Below are 20,099 nucleotides of genomic sequence, written 5' to 3'. Positions count from 1 at the left end.
TTGTGCTGACTCTCTGTAGTTCATCATAGCGGTGTATAAAAAAGACATCTGACTCTACTGCGTTTCTCTTCACACTTTATTCATGCAGCAGGAAGTAGTTTCACATTCACCACAGAAACAACAACAACAACAACAACAGCAGATGCACCGTCACCACAGGATCCCCTCTTCAGATACACACCGCCATGTCTGCACAGGATCACTGCGTATAGAAAGAGCTCCATGTTGGCTCCGGTGCACCTGTGAGGACGTCTACAGGAGCAGGTCAGCCTGCAGGAACCAGCCGCCATGTTGGAGCTCAGTCTGTTCTGCAGGGATTAATAAGGAGTCGGCTGGTTTCAGTCTATATGCTAAGCTAAGCTAACGAGCTGCTGGCTGTAGCTTCAGAATTACTGTATTGACCTGATAATGGTATCAAAATCAAAATATCCCACTGGTCACAGAACGTCTCCGTCTTCTTTTATGACGTCTGAACATTTCGCCAGACCTGCAGCACCAACATGGCTGCCGTGGACTGCGCAGGGCTGAGCTGTGTGGGAGGACTACGATCACCGACGCTAACTCTGCCAGGATACAAAAACTGTAAAAAATACAAAATGATCATGGTATCAAATGAAGCCTTTACAAATCAAATACAGTTAAAAATCCCTTCAGAGGTCACAGAGCTGGAAGGGGAGGCGGTCTGCAGCTGTGACATCACAAGCTGAAAACGGGGTCAGTTTGTCTGCATCCTGTAGGGGTCATGGTATTGCAGGGTTTGCTACTTGCAGGCTACCACTGGATATATTAGCACCATTATTACAGTTGATAGTTCACAAAAAGTCTAATAGTGTCAGTCTGAAAGTTTAAATCTGGTTTCTGAGAAAACTTTTAAATGTATCTTTACTTCATCAATAACTACAAATAACTGGATTAATAACAAACTCTGCAGTCCGGCTCAGTTCAGACTAAATCACAACAATAGAAACATCATGAGGACTGAACGTGTCACTCTGCCACGGACTCATTTCTACCAGCACATTATGGATTCATATGATTCTAATGGTCTCATAGTGATGCAGATTTAAACTGAAGTGGTTCAGACCGATGGAAGATCTCAGAGCGACGTAGACCTGGATTATCCTGAGACCTTAAACTACATGAAGACATGAAATATTGCAGACTAAATGTTAATGTTGAGCAAAGTTAAGACAATATGAATTTCATTTACACTGAGAGGAATATGTTTCTGGAAGGAATGGACGAAGGGTTTTGATGGGTTAGGTTGTCCTCTGGGAACATCTGGGAACATCCAGCCACAGCAGCTTACCGTGTGAAAGGTGTACTGGTGGTAAACAGTTTGTCTTCAGGTGTGAACGTGTCAGGAAGTATGTTCTGGACTTATTCTACTAATACTAATACTACGACTGCCTTTATCAGAGAGTACTGAGAGGCAAAGAGAGCATGAGGAAGTGACGAGTAGATGAAATGTTGAGTACACATGAGTTAAGATTAGAGTACTTCAAATGACTTCCAAGAGCCATACCAATAATATTCAGTACTAGTTAAGTACCAATGTAGTAGGATTTAGTAGTAGTGGTTGGGTTGTAGTACTACTGCAGTTGAAGTAGGTGTAGGATTTACTAGCAGTTGAGGGGGTTTATAGGGTTTAGTAGTATTTGTAGGGTTGTAGAACCATTGTTGTAACATTCAGTGCTACTCCACTTGAACTACAGTAGGTGTATGAGTTAGAAGTAGTTAGAATATTGATACCATTAATAATAATATCATTATTCTAAAATTAAGTACTAATTTTAGGGTTTAGTAATTCTAAAGTACTACTCTTAGTAAGATTAAGTAGTAAAATTTAATATTGTAGTGCTTTTGTAGCAGGGTGTACCATTGTTGTAGCGTTAGTAGTATTTGTAGGGTGTACCACTGTTGTAGCGTTAGTAGTATTTGTAGGGTGTACCATTGTTGTAGGGTATTGTCCAAGTTGGATTACTATTATTTTAGGATTTAGTGCTGATTGGGTTTATGACGAGTTGTTAAATTGTATGGTTAAGTTTTTGTACTTTAGTACTAGCTGTACTGTTGTTCTAGGGTTCGGTACCAGTTGAAGTACTACTACAATATGGTTAAATAGTAGTTTAGAGTTAGTACTAGTTGAAGTAAAATTGTTGCAGGGGATTTAATACGTGTTGCTTAGTGTCTTCAGGGTTTAGTACTTGTTGTAGTACCTTTGTTTAGTAGGGCAGGGTTAGCAGGGTCTAATAGTATCTGTAGAGTTGTACTACCAGCAGGGTTTAGCACCAGCTAAAGTACCTTTACTGAAGAATGTAGTACTACTTGGATGGTTGTTGTAGGATTTGATAGTAAAAGTACAAAATATAGTGAGATTTAGTACTCATAAGGTTTATAACTTGTTGTTGAGTTGTAGGGTTAAGTACTAGGATTGAGTACTGTTGGTTATTGTTACCGTTTTTAAACTAATTAGTAGAAGTTGTAGTGTTTAATACTAGCTGCAGGGTTGCAGCAGGTTTTGGTATACTGTTATTGGTTGTGGCACTAGTTTGCTAGGATTTCATACGAGTTAGTTGTAGAGTTTAGTACTAGTTACAGTACTACTGTTATATAATTTGTAGTGTTGTAGTAGGCTTTAATGTTAGCTTTGTTGTTTAGGTAGGGTTTAGTACTACTTGAAGTACTTCAGTTAAGTACTAGGTACAGTATTATCATTGTAAGATGTGTAAGTTTGTACTGGGGTTCAGCTGGAGATGAAGTACTATTGTTATAGGGTGTAGTACTAGTTGTAAGGTTGTAGTAGGGTTTGTATCTTGTAGTATATGTGACACTTGAGTTTTCTGTTGGACAAACTCAAAGTGACCGTTTGATTCTTCTTCTTTAAGATAAGGATGTAATGTTGGATCGTCCACCAGGTGGAGCCACAATCCTCTGAGTCGAGCGGCGAGGTATGTGGTCATCAACCTGAGCTCCTGTGAAGAAGAAGAAGAAGAAGATGATGATCTGGATCAGTGTATCTTCTTCATGTTCTTCTTCATGTGTAACTGCAGTACTTAGCTATTGTATGTATAAACTGTGTGTTATCTAAAGTACAGGATTTACCCAGAATGCCACTCTGAGCCAATCAGCTGTAGTGATCACTTTATTGATAAGAATTCTCCAGAGACGTGTGTTTGTTTGTGTCCTGCATGTATGAACACTACCTGCCAGTGTGAATCCTGATTGGTGGAGGTTTCGGGGGGCGATCTGGGATTTTGGACAGGGGGGCCCCCTGGTGGTTGGAGTGGGTGGGACCGATTTAGTCATACTGATGACATCATGGACGGGACCATCGTAGTTTCCACGGGGGACGCCGCGAGCCTCAGCCATCTGAGATGAGGAGAGAAACGTTTGATCAGTCATTTTTCTGATTAACTAGTTCATCAACCAGACAGAGACGAACCCCGTCAGAGTTCAGGTAGTTCTCTGGTTAACAGGTACGTTACCTTGCTGTGGCTCTGATCCAATCAGAGTTCAGGTAGTTATCTGGTTAACAGGTACGTTACCTTGCTGTGGCTCTGATCCAATCAGAGTTCAGGTAGTTATCTGGTTAACAGGTACGTTACCTTGCTGTGGCTCTGATCCAATCAGAGTTCAGGTAGTTATCTGGTTAACAGGTACGTTACCTTGCGGCTCTGATCCTCTGTCAGAGTTCAGGTAGTTCTCTGGTTAACAGGTACGTTACCTTGCTGCGGCTCTGATCCTCTGTCAGAGTTCAGGTAGTTATCTGGTTAACAGGTACGTTACCTTGCTGCGGGCTCTGATCCTCTTGTAGACGGCGTCGGGGAAAGCCTTCCGGGGGACGAAGCGTCCTGAACCTTCAGTCACGCTGAGTTTTCCATCCTCCAGAATGACTCGACCGCCGCTGATCACCACCGACGCCACACCTCGAAACTCTAAACCCTCCAGTATGTTGACCTCCACCGTCTGCACACAGGCATGCAGCATGGTGAGGAAGATGATGATCAATGATGAATTTTAATTATGGATGATGAAGACTGATGTGTTGTTACCAGGTTGTGAGTCTTTGCAGAAACACTTCGGGTCTCCTTTGGATTCCAGACAACGATATCAGCATCTGAACCTACAGCGATCCGTCCTGAGCACACAGAGGACAGAAACCCACCATGTTACAGATATCTGAGTACCATTTATGGATATCTGAATATTATTGTAAACAAACAATAGGGTTAGGGTTAGGGTTAGGGTTACTCGTATGTCAGTAAATCATTTCCAGGCGATACCTTTGCGCGGGTAAATGTTGAAGAGTTTCGCAGCGTTGGTGCTCGTTACTGCAACAAACTCGTTCTCATCCATCTTCCCCGTGGACTGCAGAGACAGAATGACAAAGATCTAAATAGCCTTCACATGTGGAAACTACATACATTTACACAACAGCCTCTATCCTTAGAGAGCCTTAATCCAGAAAAAGAAAAACTCCACAAAAACTCAAACAGTTTTCTTTATGTTGCAGAAATGTGCCTGGTGTATAAATTAGACCATAACCTAGCACCACCAACCTAACCTAACCTAAACAATGTGTGTCGTTCTGCAGGGATAATGCTAAGGAGACCAGGGCATCAGTCAATTTAGGAAAACTGCTTTTGCACAGTCAGCATTTTCAATCAGAGCAGCAAATAAATGGAACCATATCAGAGACTGAACTAGCTTCAATATCTATAAACGAAAACACAGCTCAAGACAAACCAGTCATGTGACCATTAATGTAAACCTTTGATTGGAACTGACTGTTCTCTGTCATGGAGAATATTTTATTTATATTATGTATCATAGTATCTGCTGATACTGTGTACAAATGTGATACCAGAACTTTCTTTTACCCTCATTTAAAACCTGTGAACCTCTCATTTAGAGCTTATTGGCTGAGAGAGCCTACCATGACTGGCTGGCGAAAACACTGAATTTCGACAAAAAATGTGGATCATGCCACTTTATTAATCTTTCATTTGGTTTCTTGTGTCTCTGTACCTGGTTTTTAAAGTTTATTGCTGTTCTGCATCTTCTGTCTGTAGTTTATATTATTTTATTTAATCTCTTCTTAATTAACTTGCCTGTTAAAATAAAGGTATAATAAAATGTCAGACTGAGAACCAGTGGTCCAGTGGATCCCATCATTGCAGCCATTATTATTTTTAGCCTCCGACGCAGGGCGTATTGTGCATTAGTCTCTCTGCACTGAAAACACACTCATGCCTTCTGTGTTCGACAAATCAGACATATTCAAATATTCTAATGTATGCAGACGATACAGTTCTATACACACATGGGCCATCAAAAACAGCAGTGGCAACTAAACTTACAAACTCTATGGTAAAGATCAGTGAATGGCTAAATCAGTGTAGCATTCAGTTAAATTTCTCCAAGACAGTTAGTATGTTTTTTACTAAAACTACCAACTCCACAGCAAATCCGGACATTGTAATATCCGGTGAAAAACTTCAAATAGTTACAGAATTTAAGTATCTTGGTATTCTCATAGACTCCAAATTTAATTTTAATTCTCATATCACCAAAACTGTCAAGAAAGTAAAATTTAATCTAATCTAATCTAATTTTCGATTTACCAGGAACTCAATGTCCACCCGAGCAGCCAAAATGTTTATGCATTTTTTCGCATATGACTTACTGCCTCACCATCTGGTCTCAGGCCAACCACACCACTTTAAAACCAATACAGTCCCTATACAAGCAAACACTTAAAGTTTTGGATAAGAAACCACGTCATTTTCATCACTGCAATATTCTGTAAAAATATAATTTATTAAGTTGGGAAAATTTTTCAATTAAGTTCACAAATATCTGTCTAGCATATAAAATCCTTCATGGCCTGGCCCCTCCACCTCTTTGAGATTGTGAGTTTAAGGTCCATCTCCAGTCGCCTCACTCGAGGAACATCCAGAGGGGACTGTGTCATTCCATTCAGGAAAACTACGTTTAGTCAGTCCAGCCTTTTCTATTAAAGCTTCAAAAGAATGGAACAACATCCCAACGTCAATCAGAGAAATTAATAGTTATAATGTATTCCGCTCATCATTAAAACGCTGGCTCCTTAGCAGTCAAACATGCCAGCACTGAACTTCCACCGCCACTCTCTTGAGCCATCTTGCATGTTTTTTTTATTTAATTTCGATACTGCTGCATTTTAATGCTGCAGTTTATTCTGCCTCTTAAGCTTTGTATTATAACTGACTAATGTCTTTGACTGTGTTCTTAATATTGACTCTAGTTGTTTTATGAACTGCAGCTTGTACTCTTATGTTCTGTCGCCTCCAGCTGCATTTCCACTTAAGCTCTGTAGCGCATGAACTCCTTGTTGCATGTTTGTTTTGGCGTCTTATTCCTGCTACTGTAGCAAATGTAATGTTTATTGTATTTTTGCCATGTGAAAATCAATTTGTTTTACCTATTACCTATTTTCAGGGTGCCTATTGTACATCGGGCCTGGGAATACAGATGAAAAATAGCCTTTTGGCTAACTCTGGCATATTTTGAGCTGTCATGTTAATATGCACTGTCCTTGCAAATAAATAAAATTATTATTATTATTCACTCTGTGATTGGTCAGCTGTCTGAAGGTGGGAAGTAGGCGTGGCTTCTCTGTTGGCCCCCTGTTTTCATTCTACAGCTATTTCTGTCACTTTTCACGTGAACACTGAATGTCTTGTTATCCACGTTTGTAGGGTTCACAGTGTGCAGACGGCTCATCTCACCACCGCTCTGTCCCACACCACAGACATCCTCTCCTCGATGCCGTTGGTTCCCTCTGGGATCAGAGTGAAGTCGTCTTTACCGACAGCTTTCTGAGCTGTGGAGAAGCTGGCGTGAGCGCTGGACGTCACCTGGAGGTCTCCACTGGAAAAAAAGGCACAACAAGCACCTCTTAGGTTCACCTGCAACACCTGGGGCCTCATTTATAAACAGTGCGTACGTACAAAACAGGGCTGGAAACGTGCGGACGCCACTTCCCAAGCAAAGGCTGTGATCTATAAAAAACAAACGTGCGTCCTGTAAGTAAACTCTGAACCATGCGTACGCACATAAAGAGGAGAAATGACAAACAGCGACTCACATGGCAGAAGGATGAAACGCGTTGAGATGAACAGGCCTACTACTGTGTAAAATAAATCCAAATATTACCTCTGAGTATTAAAGCCTTTCTGAATAAAAACACCCCTTTGATTGACTTTCCCCGAAGTGCGCAAAAAACACACACAATTTAAGATCATTTGCAGCCACAAAAGATCCAGATTTAGGATCATAAACACAAACAGATTCTGTTTCTGCAAAAGAGCCTCAAATATTTTTTACAGTTTAATTCGGAATCATATTAATTTATACTTGCTTGCAGTGCAATTTATTCTCATAAATCAGGTGAACAGGAGGACATATTACACTGATCCCGTTTTCCCGAGAGCATAGTTTCACACTGCCTATTGTTATCATCATTATGTTCGTTGACTTTTCGAGGCTAATGCTATGCACCAGTGTGTGGATGTGATGCGCTGCTTGGCGTTACGGACAATGTAACACTATTTTATTAAAGAAATCTTTCAGTGTGTGTCACATAAAACAAGTCATTTCTTTTAACTCATCGGCAGCCTCATTAGTGAGTGGACTCTTTGTCTAGCCTAAATGGGCTAACATGGTCGACATGGCGCTCCCTCACATGCACCTCATTTTAAGTTGACTGTGATTTATAAAGGGAATTTGCTTACAGGTGTGCATACGCACAGTTTCATAAGTCTGAATATTTTTGGCGTACACCATTTTGGCTTTTGGGCGCACTTACACTTTTAGTGAGGTTTCTACGCACAGTTTTATAAATGAGACCCCTGGACTGTTGAGGTGGAAAGTGACGCTACATGTATGCTAACCATGCTAACAGAGAGGTGGGGTCATACTAACCATGCTAACAGGGAGGTGGGGTCATACTAACCATGCTAACAGAGAGGTGGGGTCATACTAACCATGCTAACAGAGAGGTGGGGTCATACTAACCATGATAACAGGGAGGTGGGGTCATACTAACCATGCTAACAGGGAGGTAGGGTCATACTAACCATGCTAACAGAGAGGTGGGGTCATACTAACCATGATAACAGGGAGGTGGGGTCATACTAACCATGCTAACAGGGAGGTGGGGTCATACTAACCATGCTAACAGGGAGGTGGGGTCATACTAACCATGCTAACAGGGAGGTAGGGTCATACTAACCATGCTAACAGGAAGGTGGGGTCATACTAACCATGCTAACAGGGAGGTAGGGTCATACTAACCATGCTAACAGGAAGGTGGGGTCATACTAACCATGCTAACAGGGAGGTAGGGTCATACTAACCATGCTAACAGAGAGGTGGGGTCATACTAACCATGCTAACAGGGAGGTAGGGTCATACTAACCATGCTAACAGGAAGGTGGGGTCATACTAACCATGCTAACAGAGAGGTGGGGTCATACTAACCATGCTAACAGGGAGGTAGGGTCATACTAACCATGCTAACAGGAAGGTGGGGTCATACTAACCATGCTAATAGGGAGGTAGGGTCATACTAACCATGCTAACAGGAAGGTGGGGTCATACTAACCATGCTAACAGAGAGGTGGGGTCATACTAACCATGCTAACAGGGAGGTAGGGTCATACTAACCATGCTAACAGGAAGGTGGGGTCATACTAACCATGCTAACAGGGAGGTAGGGTCATACTAACCATGCTAACAGAGAGGTGGGGTCATACTAACCATGCTAACAGGGAGGTGGGGTCATACTAACCATGCTAACAGGAAGGTGGGGTCATACTAACCATGCTAATAGGGAGGTAGGGTCATACTAACCATGCTAACAGGAAGGTGGGGTCATACTAACCATGCTAACAGGGAGGTAGGGTCATACTAACCATGCTAACAGGGAGGTGGGGTCATACTAACCATGCTAACAGAGAGGTGGGGTCATACTAACCATGCTAACAGGGAGGTCAGGTACTGTGGAGTTGAAGGGTCAGGGTTAAGAGGAGGGCTCATGACCAAGGCAGCAGCTGTGGCCCAGTCTTTGGACCAATAGTGAGATCCATCAGTGGCCAGGCTGGCTGTGATTGGCTCTCCATACACCACCATACCTGAGGACAGAAACAGCAGGATGTTTAACCTTCAGCTCAGCACCTCTCCAAGAACCCCCACCTTACTGTGGTGGATCCCTGTGAGTTGTTGGTGGCAGTGTTCCCGGACAGGGTCTCCCAAGGCCAAGAGTCCCAGATAATAGAGGGGACGTTCTTGGCCAGTTTCTGGGGACTCCAGATTAAAAGTGTAGTCCACTCTGAATTTAATCTGAATTAAAGGGTGTGATGAAAAACAGATGAGAATGACGATGTCACCTTTCTTCCTGGCTTTGGCGATGACATCAGCAGCAGATTTGCTCATCACCTTGGTAACGTACAGCGGACAGTTGGCCTGTTTGGCGATTGTGATGGCCCGATACACCGCCTCTGTCTCCACCTGGAACACAACGCGACAACACGCCCACACCATCAGCAACACACGACGTGACAACACAGGTGTGCTACAGGTGTGTCTCAGGTGTGTCTCAGGTGTGCTACAGGTGTGTCTCAGGTGTGCTACAGGTGTGCTACAGGGTGTGCTACAGGTGTGCTACAGGTGTGTCTCAGGTGTGTCTCAGGTGTGCTACAGGTGTGTCTCAGGTGTGCTACAGGGTGTGCTACAGGTGTGCTACAGGTGTGCTACAGGTGTGTCTCAGGTGTGTTACAGGTGTGTGTACCTCCTCAGGGTGAGCTAAAACGTGTCCTTCAGGTCCAGTGATGCCAAGACAGAGAAGCTTCTTCTCTTCCTGAAACACAAACAAATTTGGATTCACTGTGTTGGTGTGATCGTGCTGATAAAAACGAGAGCTACTGTCTCATTGGTCAGGATGTAGTACCTCATCAATGATGTCACCATTCTCAGCATGGACCTGTGCGATGGCTCCAAGATCCCGGAGGACCCCGAATGCCTCGTAGAGCTGAAACCACAAAAACAGTAAGCAGATTGAGAGAAACCTGAAACCTCAGCAACAACAACAACGAACAACAAACAAACAAACAATAACAATAGTGACCGTAGTTCACCTGAGAGTCGGAGCTCTGGTATTTGTCTTTGTAGGCCATGAAGAGCAGGAAGGAGTTCACACCTGTAACACAAAGTTCAGGAGCCCTGATTTAGCTTTGAAACGCCCCTGAACAACTACAAAACACACGTTGTTTCCACCAACTTGCAGAGACGTTAGTGCTCAACAGGAAGAGAGGTGCAAAAACCTGATGACAACACTCTGAACCACTGGAGCTCAACTGTTGCGTTTTCTTGTACCAAAACAAACATGGACGCCAACCAGCAGCAACTTGGTTTCGCGCTTTATTTTGGAGGCACAATCACATAAGAGGAAGTGATTATGTGAGTAACTGTTGCTGTCATGACTGAGATCTCAGAATCAGCCGCTATCAATTTATAAAAATTTTATTTTTCTGCTATCAAAGCAAACTGGCCACGTGGGCCGCCTAGTGCCGACCACTGCCCTACGCTGTAGCCTCGTACCCTACAGCGTAGCCTCGTCCCCTATGCTGTAGCGTCGTAGCCTATTCAGTAGCCTCATGCCCTATGCTGTTGCCTCTCTGCTGCCTCGTACCCTATGCTGTAGCCTTGCTCCCTATGCTGTAGCCTTGTTCCCTATGCTGTAGCCTTGTTCCCTATGCTGTAGCCTTTTTCCCTATGCTGTAGCTTCATACCTTATGGCGTAGCCTCTTACCCTATGCTGTAGCCTTGTACCCTATGCTGCCTCGTACCCTATGCCATAGCCTTGTTCCCTATGCTATAGCCTCGTGCCCTATGCTGTAGCCTTTTCCCTATGCTATAGCCTCGTGCCCTATGCCATAGCCTTGTTCCCTATGCTATAGCCTCGTGCCCTATGCTGTAGCCTTTTTCCCTATGCTGTAGCCTTGTTCCCTATGCTGTAGCCTTTTTCCCTATGCTGTAGCTTCATACCTTATGGCGTAGCCTCGTACCCTATGCTGTAGCCTTGTTCCCTATGCTGTAGCCTCGTGCCCTATGCTGCCTCGTACCCTATGCTGTAGCCTTGTTCCCTATGCTGTAGCCTTGTTCCCTATGCTGTAGCCTTTTCCCCTATGCTGTAGCTTCATACCTTATGGCGTAGCCTCGTACCCTATGCTGTAGCCTTGTTCCCTATGCTGTAGCCTTGTGCCCTATGCTGCCTTGTACCCTATGCTGTAGCCTTGTTCCCTATGCTGTATCCTTGTGCCCTATGCTGCCTTGTACCCTATGCTGTAGCCTTGTTCCCTATGCTGTAGCCTTGTTCCCTATGCTGTAGCCTTTTTCCCTATGCTGTAGCTTCATACCTTATGGCGTAGCCTCGTACCCTATGCCATAGCCTTGTGCCCTATGCTGCCTTGTACCCTATGCTGTAGCCTTGTTCCCTATGCTGTATCCTTGTGCCCTATGCTGCCTTGTACCCTATGCTGTAGCGTTGTTCCCTATGCTGTAGCCTTTTTCCCTATGCTGTAGCTTCATACCTTATGGCGTAACCTCTTACCCTATGCTGTAGCCTTGTGCCCTATGCTGCCTCGTACCCTATGCCATAGCCTTGTTCCCTATGCTGTAGCCTTGTTCCCTATGCTGCCTCGTACCCTATGCCATAGCCTTGTTCCCTATGCTGTAGCCTTTTCCCCTATGCTGTAGCTTCATACCTTATGGCGTAGCCTCGTACCCTATGCCATAGCCTTGTTCCCTATGCTGTAGCCTCGTGCCCTATGCTGCCTCGTACCCTATGCTGTAGCCTTGTTCCCTATGCTGTAGCCTTTTCCCCTATGCTGTAGCTTCATACCTTATGGCGTAGCCTCGTACCATATGCTGTAGCCTTGTTCCCTATGCTGCATCCTTGTGCCCTATGCTGCCTTGTACCCTATGCTGTAGCCTTGTTCCCTATGCTGTATCCTTGTGCCCTATGCTGCCTTGTACCCTATGCTGTAGCCTTGTGCCCTATGCTGCCTCGTACCCTATGCCATAGCCTTGTTCCCTATGCTGTAGCCTTGTGCCCTATGCTGTAGCCTTGTTCCCTATGCTGTAGCCTTGTTCCCTATGCTGTAGCCTTTTTCCCTATGCTGTAGCTTCATACCTTATGGCGTAGCCTCGTACCCTATGCCATAGCCTTGTTCCCTATGCTGTAGCCTCGTGCCCTATGCTGCCTCGTACCCTATGCCATAGCCTTGTTCCCTATGCTGTAGCCTCGTGCCCTATGCTGCCTCGTACCCTATGCTGTAGCCTTGTTCCCTATGCTGTAGCCTTGTTCCCTATGCTGTAGCCTTTTCCCCTATGCTGTAGCTTCATACCTTATGGCGTAGCCTCGTACCCTATGCTGTAGCCTTGTTCCCTATGCTGTATCCTTGTGCCCTATGCTGCCTTGTATCCTATGCAGTAGCCTCATACCCTATTCATACTCTGTCTTTTTGTGTGTCCAGTGATGCTCAGTGAAGCATCCTGACCTTTGTCTTTGATAAGGGTCTCCAGCTCCTCGTACAGTCCTTCGTGCCAGCGAGTGATGTCCAGGTGCAGAGAGAAGTCGCAGCACGCCCTCTGCTCCGCCGTCTCCCTCCACTGCTCAAACGCTGACAGTAAACTAGTCCCGGGCTCCACCAGCACGTGGTCCACTGTGAACACAACCACCAGCATTATTACTGCTGTGCTCTGACTGAAGCAGTATTGACAAGTATTGGTAGGCTATTGGTAATAATCTGACTGATTGTGGTGGTTCCTCCCGACACGGCGGCTCTGGTTCCGTGGTAGAAGTCGTCGGCCGGGTTCAGGCCTTTCTGCGCAGCCTGCAGGTTGGTGTTGGCGTCGACTCCTCCGGGGATCACCAGCTGCCCGTAAGCGTCCACTGTCTTCACGCTGGACGGGACGATCAGGTTCTCACCGATCTGTCTGATCAGGACACACGACAGGAAGTCTAATGATGATCAGGACACACAACAGGAAGTCTGATGATGTCAGAAAACCACTATCAAACCATAGATATATACACGTGGAAATGGCATTGAATGTTGCTGTTCATTGCTGCAATGTATCAATACGGTCGCCATATTGGTTTGTGGAAGTCTCCTAATGCATGTGAGTCTATGAAGACAGGAGGTCGACCCACGATCACAGTCATCATGACTCACTGAAGCTTCTACCAATTTAAAAAATGCCAGACATGATTTTTTATTCTACACTATTAAACTGAGGGTTTTCACAACCCGTTCTCACTCCGAAGTCATCACATATGGACGCATGGTGAAGACCTGTTTGAGTCAGTTTGTAACGCACTGAGGGAAACCCTGTAGGGTAATTTTTTAATGCTGAAGGTAGGTGTAGGTGATGTTTAATGGGGTCGGCGAAGGGCCAGAAAACGGCCTTTCAACCAGGAGACTGGTGTTCATTTCCTGTGAAATAAAAAGTCAACACAGAATGTTTTATTTAAGTTAGGTAAGCTCAGCAAGTAACGTAAGTAAAGTAGTTATTTTAACCCAAACCACGATCTAACCTAACCAATTAGTTTTAGTGCCTAACCCTAACCAAATTACTTAATTACTTTCATGACCTTAACCAGTAGTTTTATTTTGAAAGTCTAACCAGACGCTGCATATCTATTGCTGCTAACTTGACCGTGGAGCGCTACACGTTGCAAAATGGTGCCCAGGGCGTTAAAAAGTGACGCCATGGGGTCTGACCAAATATGTGACGAGGTGGGAGAATGTTTGATCAGAACCTGCTGAAAGACACGAAGTCTGATGATATCAGAGACAGTCCAACTGGAGGTCGACCCACAGCACACCTGGAGGTCGACCCACAGCACACCTGGGGGTCGACCCACAGCACACCTGGGGGTCGACCCACAGCACACCAGGGGGTCGACCCACAGCACACCAGGGGGTCGACCCACAGCACACCTGGGGGTCGACCCACAGCACACCTGGAGGTCGACCCACAGCACACCTGGGGGTCGACCCACAGCACACCTGGTGAAAATAGGTCAGACAAGAAGAACGTGCGCTCAGCTGCTCAAAACAAACAGCCAGAGTTATTAATAATTCTGATTATTTACTTGATGGTCCCGTCCTCCACATAGATGTCGGCGTAGAACGACTGGTCATCATTGACGATCTTTCCTCCTTTGATGATCAGACGGTCGCCCTGGAAAGAGATGGACAGAGAGGATGCTGGGTAAAGTCATTGTAAACACGTGTTTCATTAAAAACAGTTAAAAGTTGTAATAGTACATAAAAACATTTACACTGACACTGACCGGCCACTTTATTAGGGACCAGTTCATTTGCTCGTTAACACAAATAGCTAATCAGCCAATCACATGGCAGCATTTAGGCATGTAGACGTGGTCAATACAACAAGAAACTGCTGATCTGCTTGGATTCTCACTCTCAGCCATCTCTAGGGTTTACAGAGAATGGTCTGAAAGAGAAAATATCCAGAGAGCTGCAGTTGTGTGGACGAAGAGGTCAGAAGAGAATGGGCCGACTGGTTCCAGGTGACAGAAAGGCAACAGTAACTCAAATAACCACTCGTTACAACCAAGGTATGCAGAACACCATCTCTGAACGTGCAACACGTGGAACCTTGAAGCAGACGGGCTCCAGCAGCAGAAGACCACACCGGGGGCCACTCCTGTCAGCTGAGAACAGGAAGCTGAGGCTACATTTCACACAGGCTCACCAACACTGGACAACAGACGAAGGAAAAACGTTTCCTGGTCTGATGAGTCTGGATTTCAGCTGCGACATTCAGATGGTCGGGTCAGACTTTGGTGTGAACAACATGAAAGCATGGATGGTGGTGTAGTGGTGTGGGGGATATTTTCTTGGCACGCTTTGGGCCCCTCAGTACCAACTGAGCCTCGTTTAAAGGTGACAGCCTACCTGAGTATTGTTGCTGACCATGTCCATCCCTTTGTGGCCACAGCGTACATCTTCTGATGGCTGCTTCCAGCAGGATAATGCACCATTTCACATTTAACGCTGATCTCTTTATGAGTTGCTCTCTGTATTTAAAGCTGTACTGACGGATGTTTTTACTGTTTCAGCAGAAACAAGCTGTGAACGCCTCATCACGGTTCACCAGCATGTGATCAAACTGTTTCTTAGTTCCTCTTTTTCAACGCCACTCTGAGACAGAGAAATCCGTTTAAAAGTTCACTTACCGGATTATAACTTGTCAATAACCTTTATATTATTTGCATCTCTTCTTTATATTTGAAGCAGCCGTTCAAATACTCAAAGTTTTCCTACAAAAAACTAAATCTGAACAATGAAATGCAGAAATATATTAATAACATAACGACTCAGGTATGAAGATTATCGTCATTATCATTGTGTGCTTTTATTCTGAAATGTGATCAGAAACGCAGTTGAAGAATTTAAAATTATTTTAAATTTGAGCTTTTGGGGTCCAGTCTGTCTCTGACTGTCAGCCACGCCCACGAGGATTTTGTGGCTTTTAGGATAAACAGTATTATTGGTTCCCTTTTATCAGAAGCTCAAATGTCCCACTTTCCCTGAACGCAGCAGTTTTTTCATCATTCATTCATCTCTCAGCATCATCTGCAGCTGCACCGAGCCGAGCCGAGCCGAGCAGGGCCGGGTCAGCAGCAGCTGCACACACCAGCAGGCCGGAACGACCCGGTCCGGCCTGGTCCGGCCTGGCCCGGTCAGGCTGGTCCCCGGCCTGCTTCGGTCTGGTTCTAACGGCGCGGTGATTGACAGGCGGAGCTGCAGCACCCTGCCTCACCGGCCCAACAGCATCCTGTTATCTCGGCCCGGCCCGGCCCGGCCCGGCTTGGACCTACCGCGGGTCTCGCGCTGCTCTTCTTGGGCTGGAACGACATCCTGATCGATCTGTGATCGGCTGATTGATCCGCTCGCTCACTCTCTGTCTGCTATTGTTGTTCCCGTCAGCTCTGACGTCACACTGCCGACAATACACGCACACAGGGCTTCCGGTGTGGAGCTTCAAAATAAAAGCCTCGGAGACGAACGTTATCTTTATTTAATGTTTGAGTCACAGGTCGGAACTTTCTCATGATGTTCTGACAAGTTTCCTGCAGAGAAGGAAATGTACACACAGAGCAATCACAGGTGGGACAAGTACTCACTGACTGAAGTAAAAGTACTACCACACTGTGAAAGTACTCTGTGTCCTCTCCTCAGATTCTTCTTCCTCCTCATTAATGTAAAGCAGGACTGCCAAACACCTCAGTTATTAATCATTCAGAGGAGAAGCAGCAGATCTTCAATCAGATGCTGTAAAGGGAAAATGACCATTCAGTTTCTGAACTGATCTCCGGTCAGCCTGAAATAGATTTACTGAAGAAGCTTTCTGTGATCGCAGCAGACTCAAAGAGACTGAAGTCTGCCAGCCGTCCTTGTCTCAAGTCATGTCTGTGGTTCCATCCAAAAGACAGGAAATAAACTTTAATCAATTTAAATAAAGTGGAGACGCTACATCAGTCATAACTGCTTTTATTATGAAAGGAGATCCCGGAAGTAGTTTATTTGCTGTATGCTGATTGGTCATCTAACTGCTGTGGAGGAGACAGTCCTGTCCCTGTTGGTCATTTGATTTGATTCTGATTCACTGATCGAATTTAAACTCCAGTAAAAGTTCAAATACAACCATGTAAAGGTACTTCAAGTAAAAGTACTGCATTCACACCCAAGATCCTTCAATGTGAAACTGTGGAGGAACCTTTGTGCTCTGGTTCCTTACGTCCTCTGCATCTCTGAAGAGAAAGTTTAAAGAAGGAGAGAGTTCAGCAGCGAAACATCTCCTGGTCTCTCCCGCAGATCCAGACCTGACCTGGATCTGACTTGGACCACATATGAAAGTGGCCGATTGGGAACAGATCCATTTGACTTGTTGTCATCAGATCTGTGCCGCATGAAAACTTAATGTTCGGCCTTCCAGTGGTGTTGAAGGGAGACCAGCAGCTGTCAGATAAAAGGTTGGACTGTAATGATGGAGCGTGAGCTTCTCTGACTGTTTAAAGAATCAGATTTCTGTTTCGTGGCTCACAGATTCAACAACACTGCGTTCAGGCGTTCATGAGCTCCATCAGCTGGAAGATCCTCTTCAGTCCAACCCAGGAATCATTCAGGGCCAGACCAAAATCTGTGGTCCTCCAGTCCATTAATCTCCAGCCAGCGTAAGACGTCCTCGACACGTCAGTCACCCTCACATCAAACAAAACCATAAAACTGCGAACAACTAAAAACAGAACAGCTTCAGTCTCCTCGACGGTCCCCTACACAGACCGGCACAGGGGATTTCTGTCCCGGAGACGGACAGGCCAGACAGGACAAAGCCATGTTTTGCAGTCTTTGGGTGCAAAGCCAAGTCTTCAAGATTCAAAACAAAACACGTCTCCATATGTAGAAGACCAGGAATTTGCATCTAAACTAAGGTCTTTATTTCACTAGCTGTCATATCGTGATTTAAAATGTGGGACCAGGTCTGTGTTCACATGAACTTACGAACGAGTTTAACATCTTCAGCTGGGCCCTCTGAGTCCACGTCTGGAGTCCTCATTATTCAGCCATCATCAGGCAGCGGAGGCGGATCCTCTCTGCAGGTCTGCAGCCGGGCCAAACGCTCCTGCTAACCGGCTGATCCTCGTGAGCCTCCGTGATGTCGTTCCGCTCATCGCTTGAATGTCTTTGAAGAAGTGGAAATGACTTGATGTGAAACATCTGCTTCCCTTTTTTTCTTTCATAGCGTTGCTTTGACCGCTCAGGTTGACCTGTGACCTGGATCTAAACTCATTAATGCGTAACAAACACAGCTCCCCCTTTAAACTACTCAGAATACTACTGACGTACAAATACCTTAAAATTTGTGATTCTTGAGATCTGGAACAAAACATGTCCACCAGATAAAACACATTTACACAATATTATTCATACATTTAACCAGAAAACTTTTTTTGGGTTTTAGCACACCCAATTATTTATTTCATGTTGTTTTATATTTTATTATTATAAATGATATAATATGTGAGCAGTGCCTGTAAAAATCCTTGTCCGTGTCATTACATTACAATAGCTTAAAAAGAATTAAAAGTAATGCAAAATGAACCATTATACAAACTTTTTGTTAGTAGTTCATTAAATATTTTCTAAGTATCAAAAGTTACAATTTAAAACTGATTTTAATGTACGTTTTAGACGATTTAACTTGTGTCCTGGGTTTTTGTCCGTCAGACTTTTTTTAAATAAAAAAAATCAGGAATAATTGAAGGCTGCTAAAACTCTGAGGAGCCCTTTATCACTTCCTTGTTCTTTCTAATGCTATGAGACCACTCCAGCTCTGGTAAGTTGTTTAGATTCTATATATTTCATACCTACTTGTTGACACCTGGCATGTCACAACCGTAGTGTGTCAACACCATAATTAATGTAATGCAAGATTTGTATCATATTCTCTGCTATAAATTCTTAATCTATGTAGATTATAGAGGTCACAAGCAACTAATGATAAACACAATGGCTCCTGTGATGAGCACACGTGTTTTGAGGGGAAATATGGTATTTTGTCAACTCCGTCAGGATTTGTGTCTGACGGTGTTGACTCTCTCTAAGATGCTGTTGACAAATGCCACTGAAGTGCATTATTCTTCATTTCAGTATATATTTACTTTAGTGAATATTTTGATATTACTGTTATTCAGATTCATGTGTTGAATTTCAAGCAATTGCCACAAAATAGCTTTATGTTTTGAATTACTAAACCGTAATCATTAAACATTGACAAATCTAACTTTTAAAAGGAGATATGATTCATTTAAAAACGTGTATACAATTAAGAGAACCAAGAAACAGCTAAGAGTAAAAATATCTATTATAAGGTCATTCAAAATCATTTTTTTGACATTTCTGTTGCTGATGGTGTTGACAAAAATCTCCTCGTCCTTTAAATTAAATCCTTTAAAATAATTGAATATTAATGTTAAATATCAATATGAATAATTTATATTATAATTTTTGGGATATTTTCCCAGTAATGAAATCATTAAATATTAATATAAATAATACAATAATAAATGGGTTATGCAGTTTTGTTCTGCACATGCTCAGAACTCGCCCTTTCCCTGAACTCCATGGTTTCTGATCAGCTGTTTCATGTTTCTAGGCTTTTATCATCCACGCCGGCTCCTCCCTCAGCCAGTCAGCAGACAGAATCCCTCCTCACCTGAACTGGTTCCTGGTTTTACCCCAAACCCTGACATGTCACGAGTTGTTCTGTTTTACTGAATGAGGACTGTGAATGCAGGACTTTAACTTGTAAAGGAGGATTTTTACCGTGTAGTATTGGTACCTTTGCTGAAGTACAGGATATATAACTGGGTAGTCTGAGTACTTCTTCCAGCACAGGTGGGTTTCTTTGTTTCTTTGCATCGTCCTGTAATCTGATCTCAGAACTGTGTTTAAATGCAGTTATACATTAAATTCATCAGTCAGTTCTTGTTTTCAGTGACTGAAACATTAAGAAATCATAATAATAAAGAACATTAAAGTCATTTTAACCTCTCTCTTGCCGTAGTTTTCCCGGGCGTGTCCGGAGGGAAACACCACCGTCTGTCCTCCTCCTCTCTCTGCGTCTCCGCCAGCAAGGCTGCGAGTGGCCCGGCGACGCTGCGTCTGCGGACTGAACGACTCGAAGTTCAGGGTTTTGTTCTCGAAAGCTCCTTCGACGCTGCAGAACATCCCTCCATACTTCATCCGAGGACGAGGAGAGTCCGAACCCAGCCGGGAGAGGAGAGAGGAGCAGTCGTCCTCCTGAGAACACCTCCTCTCAGACATCATGGAGAGATCTGATCCGAGACCAGACAAGGAGAGGAGGTGGAGGAGGAAGGGAGGAGGAGTAGGGTTGGCTGAAGACCTCAGGCGATAAATGAGGAGACCAGAGGGAGGAGGAGAGTAAAAGGAGGT

General features: G+C 44.3%; 1 protein-coding gene across 2 annotated transcripts; it reads right to left on the bottom strand.

Annotated features, from left to right (window-relative positions):
* Positions 1-58: 58 nt before the first annotated feature.
* LOC119885098 (dihydropyrimidinase-related protein 2-like) lies at positions 59-19,970 on the bottom strand. Of its 2 annotated transcripts, none has more exons than XM_038695341.1 (15): positions 19,695-19,970; positions 14,207-14,295; positions 12,860-13,044; positions 12,606-12,770; positions 10,182-10,243; positions 9,995-10,075; positions 9,836-9,904; positions 9,435-9,555; positions 9,023-9,179; positions 6,774-6,915; positions 4,287-4,371; positions 4,056-4,141; positions 3,790-3,969; positions 3,207-3,372; positions 59-2,975 (listed from the first exon to the last, which is right to left on the bottom strand). In XM_038695341.1, the coding sequence occupies exons 1-15, from the start codon at positions 19,968-19,970 to the stop codon at positions 2,884-2,886; spliced, it is 1,956 nt and encodes a 651-aa protein (XP_038551269.1). In that variant the 3' UTR covers positions 59-2,883. The 2 variants fall into 2 exon arrangements, with proteins under 2 accessions (XP_038551269.1, XP_038551268.1); XM_038695340.1 differs by lacking the exon at positions 19,695-19,970 and adding an exon at positions 15,962-16,091.
* Between the last annotated feature and the right edge of the window lie 129 nt (positions 19,971-20,099).

Source organism: Micropterus salmoides, unplaced genomic scaffold (genome assembly GCF_014851395.1).
Source record: "Micropterus salmoides isolate LMB-PRFRI ecotype aquatic unplaced genomic scaffold, ASM1485139v1 Ms_hic_scaffold_3923, whole genome shotgun sequence".
NCBI lineage: Eukaryota > Metazoa > Chordata > Actinopteri > Centrarchiformes > Centrarchidae > Micropterus > Micropterus salmoides.
The sequence above is the reverse complement of the archived record's forward strand: the minus strand, read 5'-3'. Positions and strand labels throughout refer to the sequence as shown.

Coding starts and splice junctions, on each gene's coding strand:
- LOC119885098 (XM_038695341.1), bottom strand. CDS start 19,970: ATGTCTGAGAGGAGGTGTTCTCAGGAGGACGACTGCTCCTCTCTCCTC. Junction 10,076..10,181: donor ACCAGAGCTCCGACTCTCAG/GTGAACTACGGT, acceptor TTGTGGTTTCAG/CTCTACGAGGCATTCGGGGT. Junction 3,970..4,055: donor CTGCAAAGACTCACAACCTG/GTAACAACACAT, acceptor GCCTGTGTGCAG/ACGGTGGAGGTCAACATACT.